General features: G+C 27.7%; 2 protein-coding genes across 3 annotated transcripts in view; one reads left to right on the top strand and one right to left on the bottom strand.

Annotated features, from left to right (window-relative positions):
- LOC102674675 (phosphatidylinositol 4-kinase beta) overlaps positions 1 to 5,371 on the top strand; it is an 8,597-nt gene extending 3,226 nt beyond the window's left edge. For both annotated transcript variants that reach the window (XM_006608870.2, XM_006608869.2), the window contains 10 exons: positions 1 to 738; positions 948 to 1,065; positions 1,146 to 1,280; positions 1,369 to 1,532; positions 1,643 to 1,773; positions 1,868 to 2,098; positions 2,186 to 2,500; positions 2,580 to 2,956; positions 3,038 to 3,510; positions 3,596 to 5,371. The exon at positions 1 to 738 ends at the window's left edge or, in 1 of these variants, runs on beyond it. In XM_006608870.2, the coding sequence (XP_006608933.1) occupies positions 1 to 738; positions 948 to 1,065; positions 1,146 to 1,280; positions 1,369 to 1,532; positions 1,643 to 1,773; positions 1,868 to 2,098; positions 2,186 to 2,500; positions 2,580 to 2,956; positions 3,038 to 3,510; positions 3,596 to 3,783 (2,870 nt within the window). In that variant the 3' untranslated portion in view covers positions 3,784 to 5,371. The remainder of the gene's footprint in view (positions 739 to 947; positions 1,066 to 1,145; positions 1,281 to 1,368; positions 1,533 to 1,642; positions 1,774 to 1,867; positions 2,099 to 2,185; positions 2,501 to 2,579; positions 2,957 to 3,037; positions 3,511 to 3,595) is intronic.
- A 94-nt stretch (positions 5,372 to 5,465) lies between these two features.
- On the bottom strand, positions 5,466 to 7,941 carry LOC102674904 (protein ST7 homolog). Its single transcript, XM_006608871.2, has 2 exons — positions 7,161 to 7,941; positions 5,466 to 7,093 (listed from the first exon to the last, which is right to left on the bottom strand). Exons 1-2 carry the CDS (start codon positions 7,582 to 7,584, stop codon positions 5,970 to 5,972), a joined length of 1,548 nt encoding a protein of 515 aa, XP_006608934.1. The 5' UTR covers positions 7,585 to 7,941; the 3' UTR covers positions 5,466 to 5,969.
- Between the last annotated feature and the right edge of the window lie 2,001 nt (positions 7,942 to 9,942).

Here is a 9,942-nt window from a genome sequence, read left to right as displayed (position 1 = left end):
GCAAAGCGCGCAGCCGGGAACGCGAAGATCTTGCCAGTCTCGGGTCCGACGACTCGGGTATACTTTGCGGTTCCGATAGCGGTTCTAGCGACGCAACAAACGTTGCCACTAGAGAATCGAGCGTTGATCATCTGCATAGCCGTGAAAGTCTCGACTCCTCGTTATCCCAACCAGGTGACATGGATAGCGTGGATACAGTGGATGGCGAAGAAACTAGTGTTTTGGATTCAGTGACGGTGTCGGTGCAAGTGTCACCTGTGGAACTGGTGCACTTGAGTGAACCTTCGTCGAAAAAGGGTGGTGATAATAGTGAGCCACATAAACACGAAAACAGTGGTAATCACGATTCGCAAGAAACGTGCTCCAATAACGTCTGTATAGTCAACGAATTCGAGAGCCATGAGTATACACAGGACGAACAACGATGCACCGATGTGGGCGTGACAGTTGGTACGCGAGATTTCCAAAATTCCATGGAAGTCTTGCCAGTGAACGATAAACAGAGTGAACTGGCCGGCGCGGCTATGACTTTGTGTTGCGGGACTGCAGTGCAATCCGAAACTAATGAGGCAGCTGTAAAAAAGCAAACTGGTGTTGTTTGCCGAAGGCAAGAGACGGTACAACCAAAACCATCTGAAGGATGTTTGCTTAGATTGTTTGAAAGCCAGATTTTTGATATGTCTATGGCAATTTCTTATCTTTTTAATTCTAAAGAGCCTGGCGTTCAAAGCTATCTTGGTAAGCATTTATATTAGTTTTATATATATATATATTTAATATAATTTTAAATATGATTTACATTTATTAATTTTGAAGTATTAAGTTATTCAATATTAAGTTAGATTTGTTCTAAATAAATATCTCATGAATAAAATGTACATAATATTAAAAAATATTTTGAAATTAGTTTCAAAAATGCATTATAAAGTGCATGTAAAATTTTCTAGGAAACAAGATGTTTAGTTTCCCAGATAATGATGTGGACTTTTATTTACCACAATTAGTTGTGATGTATATACAACTTCATGATGTTACAGAAGTTCTTTACCCATATCTTGTTCATAGGTAAGTAAGAAAAAGATAAAGGTACTTGAACAAAATAAATTTTATAAATAATTAAAATACTGTAATTATTTGTTCATAAGGTGTAGGCAGTCGGCTGATTTTTCATTAAAATGTGCCTGGCTATTAGATGCATATAGTTCAGATGCTCATTTGCCATCAAAAAAAAAGTCTCATGGGACCAAATTGAAAAATCTTATTCTCTCAGATGAACTCAGGTAAAAAACATATATACGTATATAACTTGGAGAAAAAACATTATAAACAAATTATTTTTATATTTCTTTTTTTTTATGCAAACATTAGGCCAAAAGGAAATGAGAATAAAAAACGTGTAACTGGATTACAAACTCCCGCACCGCTATCATTAACTCCGATGCAAAATATTACATCTCCTAATAAAAAGACACACCAAAGATCTCAATCTGATGCCAGTGGATTATTTCAAACTCTACGTCGTAGCCATTCCGGTGAATGCAAATGATTTGTTATTTTATTATAAAATAATAAGAGTAGAAATTTATATATGTATTCGCACATATACAAATTATAATTATCATCTTTTACAATTTATTTTAAGGTACAATAAATAAAGTAAGTCTTGGGGACCTGAGCTCTGGTCGAGCATTTGATAATGGTTGTACCTGTTTTTATTCCTGCCAAGGTGTGGTAAATGATTTACGAGGACAAAAAACCGACTGCTTTTGCAATGTAATTTAACAATTTTATTTAAATTATTGTAAATTTTATTATCTTATTCATTTCATTATCTTATGTTAATTTATACACAATTTCATATTTATAGGCGCCACGTCTTGCTCCAGAACTTGAATTTATACAAGCATTAATATCAATTGGTAAATTACTTGGAACTATTCCAACAAAAGAAAGTAAAACTGTTCAATTAATAGCGGAACTTAATACTCTCAATTTGAATCTCCCTGCAAGGGTGTGGCTTCCTTTGCACAGTTCAATACCACATCATATCGTACGAGTGCCACCACAATATGCTGCTGTCCTTAATAGCAAGGATAAGGTGAAAAATATTAAACATCTAATAATTTGTTATAACAAAAATAATTTCTTTTCGAGAATATATATTAATATATCTTAACACATATAGGCACCATACATAATTTATGTTGAAGTGTTAGAAGTAGAAGATATTTATACGTCACCTGTACCGACAAAAATAGTGGGATGTTCATTGAGGCATACTAAATCTGAAGAAAATTTAACTGGAGGTGAACAATCTAATGTAATGGGTTCATCAAACATATCCGCTTCAGAAACGCAACAGAATATGCTGCCGATTAGACAAACTCCAATTAAAAATATTTCTCCATATTCGGTTAGAAATACAGAAGTCGCATTTAATTTTCCCGATGATGATCCTAGTGATTGTTGGAGTCAAGAAGATGATGAAATCACACAACAGGTATTTATTTATATGATGATTTCTTTTATTTCTTTTTTAGTTTTGAAAATATAAATTATTAATTTTTTTTTCCATGCAGTATTTACAATTACGTAAGCCAAAAGATAGAGATACAATATCTCAATTAAGTCAAGAATCATCAGATAGTAAAGAACCAATATTTGTACCTGGTGATATAAAGAGGCGATTAAGTGAAATGGCTGCTGCACCTAGTGCAACCTTTAATCATGATCCAGAAGATCCATCAGCAGCTGTTCTCAAGGAACCATGGGAATTAAAACAACGTCGTATAAGGTCATCCAGTCCATATGGTCATTTGGCATCTTGGAGACTTCTTGCTGTTATTGTAAAATGTGGTGATGATCTTCGACAAGAACTTCTTGCTTCACAATTACTTTCAATGTTACAAAAAATATGGCAAGATGAACATGTACCTCTCTGGGTGCGGCCATATAAGTATGAAACATTCCATTATTATATATGTTTTAATATTTTATTATAAATATAATTTATTAAATATGAAATATTATTTTACAGAATTTTATGCTTATCGAATGATAGTGGGTTAATAGAGCCAATTTTAAATACTGTATCACTTCATCAAGTAAAAAAACAGTGCCAATTAACGCTTTATCAATATTTTGAAAGAGAATTTGGCCCATCTATATCAGAAGCATTTATTATTGCGCAAAGAAACTTTATTCAAAGTTGTGCGGCTTATTGTCTTGTCTGTTATCTTATTCAAGTTAAAGATCGTCATAACGGAAATATTTTACTTCATAGCGATGGTCATTTAATACACATAGATTTTGGATTTATTCTTTCAACTTCGCCAAGAAACTTAGGATTTGAGACTAGTCCCTTTAAATTAACTCCAGAATTTGTGGAGGTAATGGGTGGAAGTCAATCTAAACAATTTCAAGAATTCAAAACTTTAATTCTCCAAGGATTAATTGCAGCACGGAAACATATGGAAAAAATTGTCAATTTAGTGGAAATAATGTTATCAGGTAAAAATTTCCTAATTCCTATTATGAAAATTTTATATTAATTTTTAAAAATTTATTTAAAAATTGTTATCTTTTACTGTTATAGGATCACAACTTCCGTGTTTCCGTAGTGGTGGAGCAGCAACAGTTCAAGGGTTGAAAAATAGATTCCATCTTACATTAACAGAAGATCAATTACGTCGACATGTGGAAGATTTAGTTGAAGCTAGTATTCATTCATGGTCTACTAAATTATATGACCGGTATCAATATTTCGCAAATGGCACCCTTTAATAATAATATCAATTTCTATCTATATGGCGAAGATAATGATTTTTATAAGAAAGTGAAAAAACTTAAGTTGATAATATGGTACTTCTTCCAGAATTTCTAAACTTTATAGCATTCCGTATGCACAAATTATCTTTGAATCTGATTATTTGATCACATACAAGTATGATCGATACATAGGAAATGCTAAAAAATAGATTTATTCCAAGTAGTATAAGCTGATTTCAGTAGATTAATTTTATTTGTTCCTGAATTATTCCTTAGTTTCTTAAAATATTATAACAATTATTTTTCAAAACTTGTACAAATATCATATTTGTTAATAAGTAAGAATGATTTGTGAAAAACATTGTTTATAAAAATTTTATGCTTCTTATTTGTAAAAAATGATAAATGAAACAGGGAATAATTTATGAAATTTTAATTGTTACATTAAGTAATATTAAATATATGTAATTGATTTTATTTTATATGCTAAAATGACTATGTATGCCTTATTTGGCATTTACAAGTTAACTATCGTCGGTGCAGATTTTGTGACATTGACTGAATGTTGGACTGCTAGATCGTTATAGCCTATAACAGCGTAATTTGTTAAAGGTGCCTTATTTGTAGAAAATGACGGAACGATCAAATCTGAACACAGTGAAGTGACTACGTGTGTTGATCTACTGACAAAACTGATCTATTAAAAAAGGACAATCTATAATTTGTACATAAATACATTGCGTAAACTTTTGTCGAATTTCTTTCATAATTAATTTTCGCAATAAGTAATCCCACCATAATGATGTGAAGAAATAATATGGTGTTTAAGATTCATACGAATCTTTGAATAAAAGAAGCGTGTATACAAGCCCAGATATTAGCAGGAGATGAATACTCAAAATATTTCCTACTTTATAAAATACTATTACTATAAATACATTTAATTGTAATGATACGCTAAGGATAACTATATAGTGAAATTTAAGGATCACATTTGAAAGTTTTTACATGTTCTTATTACACACATACATTGATAGTGACAATGCGAAATACTTAGTTGTGTGAAGATAGTTATTTAATAGTATTTCTGCGTTACATATGTTCGTTTAAGTAAGTAAATTATAAAGTAAAGAAATATTGTACATATATAAAGTAACAGATTTTATCACTTATCAGTTAAAATTAATTGAGAATGAATGTTTGAAGTAAAATCAAAGTCATAGTGAGCCAGCCCATGTATGAAATTTGGGCTCTCTGACTTCCAAGTGTCTTAACTCTCTTTTTTCTGTCATAACCGTCTCACGATAGGAAGGCGGATCAGAGATTAAGAATAATTGATATTGCATAATGCTCAATATATTTTGCATTTGAATATTGTTAATATCATTACGCTAATTTTTGTTAAGTATTTAGTTTCTGCTGTATTTTCTAAGCAATTATAAAAGTTATAAAAAATTTTTTTTGATTTCATAGAATAAATAATAAATTCTACAGTTTTTATATAATTGAAAATATTGATATCTCTGATTTGCCTTATTTTTCCGCTATCAATTATGAGCTACTGATAATATCAATTATTAAATAAATATGAAATCTAATCAAATATATTGTTGATTGATATACCCAAACATATTTTAGATTAAGTAAAAAATTTTAAATAATATATATGAAAATAAGATCCAAGAAATACAAATTGATTCAAAGATATTCAAACTTTTATTAATTGTACATTACTACACACTGTTTTTAGCTATCAACGTTAACTAAATAATTAATTCTATAAATACATAGATATTAAAAGATATCAGTCATAAGAAATTCGGGAAGTACAGATGTACTTAATTGATGTATGACAATGAAAGCATAAGTATCATAAATATCACAATGAGTTAAGATTACTAGACTGCGGATGTTTATGCTGGTATAATATATCAAAATATACATATATGCAAAATACAGGGTGAGAGATACGATTAAAATTATAACAAAATAATAATATATATATATATACAGTTGAACGTGCATTGAATATGCAAAAAATATGCATATAAAATGCAAAATAAATATATTTTTTAAATCCTCTAATAAAACAACAAATTTTTGTTTATTCTATTTGTTATCTTATTATTCTATTTATTTCTTATAAAGATATATGTTTATATAAACATTTGCAGTCTAATAATCAGAGATTTTAGATTGTTTTATATTCTAGAAAGCTGTTGTAATAAATTAGAAGGTAAAATTGCTTCTAATTTGTCTAAAATGTAATAAAATGGATGAGAAAACCAGGCAAGCATCGATCGTGCAACTACACCCATAGTATCGGGATATTGATGCGTTAAGAGAGCTAAGAGTGCTGTAAAGGAGCATAAACCCGCTGTAAACAAAATAAAAAACGGTAACTCCTTTTTAGGGTAAACACTAACATCGTGAAATGATGGTAGCAATTCACGATCTGCACATTCTGTGCAAGTTGGATATGGATAAAACAAATGTCCTCGTTCTAAAGGATAAGGCAACATTCTAAAAGTACCTTCCCATGTACAATGTAATAAATTAAGAGCACCCTCCATTTGCTTCCAATGAGCAAGATGAAAAAATGCATATGCAATTGCTTCTGAATCTCCTCTTTTTAATACATGTTCTGGGGGTAAAATTAATGGTTTCATTTCTAATAAATATTTAGGTACATGAGGATTAAATTCAACTGCCCTATGAATAGCTTCAACTGCAATCATTTCTGGAGTAGTTAAACCTCTTTTGCTAGCAATATCTGTTGAAAATTTATCAGCAACTACTCGCGCTTTCAATAATGCAGCTGTATAACAAATAGTTGCAGATTTTGGTAAACTAATATCATCATATTTTGCTAATACTGCTTGAACATCTGCATATGCTTGCATTTCTAATAAAGCTTCAATTAAATTTTCATGAATGTTTAGCACATTCATAATTGGTGGAACTTCCTTTGTCAAATCTCTAAACATTTTTACTGCTTCTTTTAATTTTCCCAATTTTCTTGCACACATAGCTAATCTTCGTTTAACATATATTAATACATTTGTATCTCTTCTATGTATTGCCTCTGCAATGGCTCCTTGATGTTGAGTACTTTGAGATTTTCTATAATTATTTTCTGCTACTTTTAAGGCTTGTTTTAAAATTTTTTCTGCTTCTACAATAGTGGTAGCTTCTTCTTCGGCAAGTAAAATATATGCAGGTGCACAATCAGGATTACGTTCAAGAGCACTATGTGCAGCTTTTATTCGAACTACTGGATTACGTTCTCTCCATGCAGTTTGCATGATTTCATATTCAGCTTTACCTATTAAAAGTAAACTATTAATATTTAATTTTTCAAAACTTCTTAATATTTTTTATATAAGATTTACCTGTGTCACCTTCACAGGTAAAAAATGTTTGGTGATCTTGAGCAGATAAGTTCATATCATAATATGTTAATGGCTCTTTATTTGTAGCCCAATAAAATCTTTGATATTCTGCCCCTCTAAATAAATTTATTGGATTCCGCCAAACTTTACATTCTGGAACATTTTGTTGATTTGAATTTGAACCATTTAAACTTGAATTATTTCCATCTGATCCACTGTCACCTCCACCAATCCATGGTGAAATATGATTTAAAGATACTTGTTCAATAAAAGATGTACCATATTTTCTAAAATACCACCATTCAAAAATTAGAATTAATCCAGAAATTAAGGATGACGTTCCAGTGAGTGCAACATAAAATTTTGGGGTTAAAGTGCTCAAAAACATTGTTGAATCCCACATGCTTGTGAATAATAGGGCCATTTATAATATAACACCAAATATATTATTTTTGGATTGTTCCTAATTGCACTATTATAATACTGCTGTATAAACAATTTTAATTAATAAACATTGTATCACCGTTAACTTTTTAACTACATTCTTTTTACTATATTCATATATTACCACAAATTACAGAAAATATTATTTCCTTTATTTTATTTTAATTAATAAGATTAAAAGAAAATAATCTTAACGTTTACACATGTTTTTTCTAAATTTAAATATATTTTCATCGTAACGTTAAATGTAGTTTAGCATTTATTTTGCCTGAAGTTGCTGAAAACAGAATCCTATATTGCAACGAGATTCTTCGAGATTTCCAGCGCTTATTATATGTTGCGATTCTTTCTCAAAATTCTTTAAATTTTATATTTTTTGAAAACGAATAAATAAAATACAAGCAATATTTTATTAAACTAAATAATTTATTATTATTTTATTTTTACTCGATAAGCTATCGAATAATAATTTATTAAAATAAACATTAAAAAATATATATTACATATATATATATATATTATTTGAATGTTCATTATTGTATATATATATATATATACAAATATATAATATTTTATATACTATAATAGATGAGAGATAATTATGCAGAATAGATAGAATGCAAAACAAATCTATTATTTTATCTATATATGAGACTTTGTGCTCATATTGTGAGCGCAAAAAATTAGAATATTTGTTATGTCTTTTAAAACGGTAGTAATTATATTTAATTCAATCACAAAAATTAATTAACTTAACAAAGATTTTAGAAATAATTTTTTTTTTAAATATTTTTTTATATATATTACATTATATATATTAATTGCATTTATAGATCTTTTGATTAATGTAAATAGTAGATGGATGTACGTATTAAATTATTCATGAATTAAAAATTTCTCATATTTTTTATTATAACACAATGAAAACAATATCGAATTATCAAATTTTTTTTATGAAAATGAATTTAAATACAGAATTATTAAGATGAAATTTATTTATATGTATTACTAAAATGCAATTGTAAATATTAATGCAATATAAATAAAATATCGACGGTCATAAAAAAAAAATGATAAAATTAATCAGTTATCGAAGCTGTCTCTTAAGTATATATTAATTTTGCAAAGCAAATATAACAAAGAAAAAAAAATAATGAGAGAAGGATAGAAATAGTTTAAAAATTGTGATATCAGCGCCATCTCCTGAATGACGCAAATGAAACATATAAAGAAAAGATAGCAAATAAAAAGAAAAAGACAGAGATAAGATAGGAATTGACAGGTAGCGCCATCTCTTGAAGTAAAATATTTCTTCAAAAGTAAGATAAGATAGAGTAAAAATTCAAAATGAACGCCATCTGTTGAGCTTCAAATTTTTTCTGAAAGATCAAGAGATGGCGCTATTAGTCCATTCTTACGTTATCTCGGTCCTTTTCTTTTTTTTTATTATCTTTTCTTTATATGTTTCATTTGCATCACCCAGGAGATGGCGCTGATGTCATAATTTTTAGACTATCTTTATCCTTCTCTTATTATTTTTTTTCCTTGTTTATTTACTTAGCGCAATCATAAACGCGTACGCGTAAATATACAGGATATCAATTGAACGCTTTTATCATTTCTATTTCAAAATTACAATGTTTAAATCTTTAATGCCAAAAATTTAGATATTTTCAAATGATATATAAAATATATCTTTAAGATGACGATGCCAATGTAATTGATCAATAATTCTATTTATACAATTTTTTTTTTTTATTATTAATTTACGTCTAACAATTTACTAGTATTTAATATGATTTATCATTTTAAAATATAATTCTTTGATTTATATATTAAAATTTTTTATCTATCATTACATTCATTTTGAAGATATTAGTTAAATACATTATTATCTTAAAAAATAAATTATAAATATAATTATAATATTATAAAATAATTTGAAATAGATAATAATAATTTGGAATTAATATTAATAATTAATATTACAATTATTAAATATAATAATATTAATATTATTTATAGAATTATATAGAAAAAATTAATAATACATAATAATAAAATTATTTATAGAATTAATGTTATATAATTAAGTATTTAAAATTTTAATTTTTATTATTCTTACAATTATTATAATTCAAGTTTTATAATTCGATTTCTTTCTTGCATGTATATTTAAAAATTTCTTATATCAAAAAACATATAATAATATATTGATATTTTTATATTTAATCTATGTTTGCATAGCAATTTTTTATTCATTTATAATACTAATGAAATTTATTTGTAAATATGAAAATATTACAATTAATAATTTCAATTTATAAATTTTTATCTT

This window comes from Apis dorsata, unplaced genomic scaffold, assembly GCF_000469605.1.
Source record: "Apis dorsata unplaced genomic scaffold, Apis dorsata 1.3 scaffold_50, whole genome shotgun sequence".
NCBI classification, from domain to species: domain Eukaryota; kingdom Metazoa; phylum Arthropoda; class Insecta; order Hymenoptera; family Apidae; genus Apis; species Apis dorsata.
The sequence above is the reverse complement of the archived record's forward strand: the minus strand, read 5'-3'. Positions and strand labels throughout refer to the sequence as shown.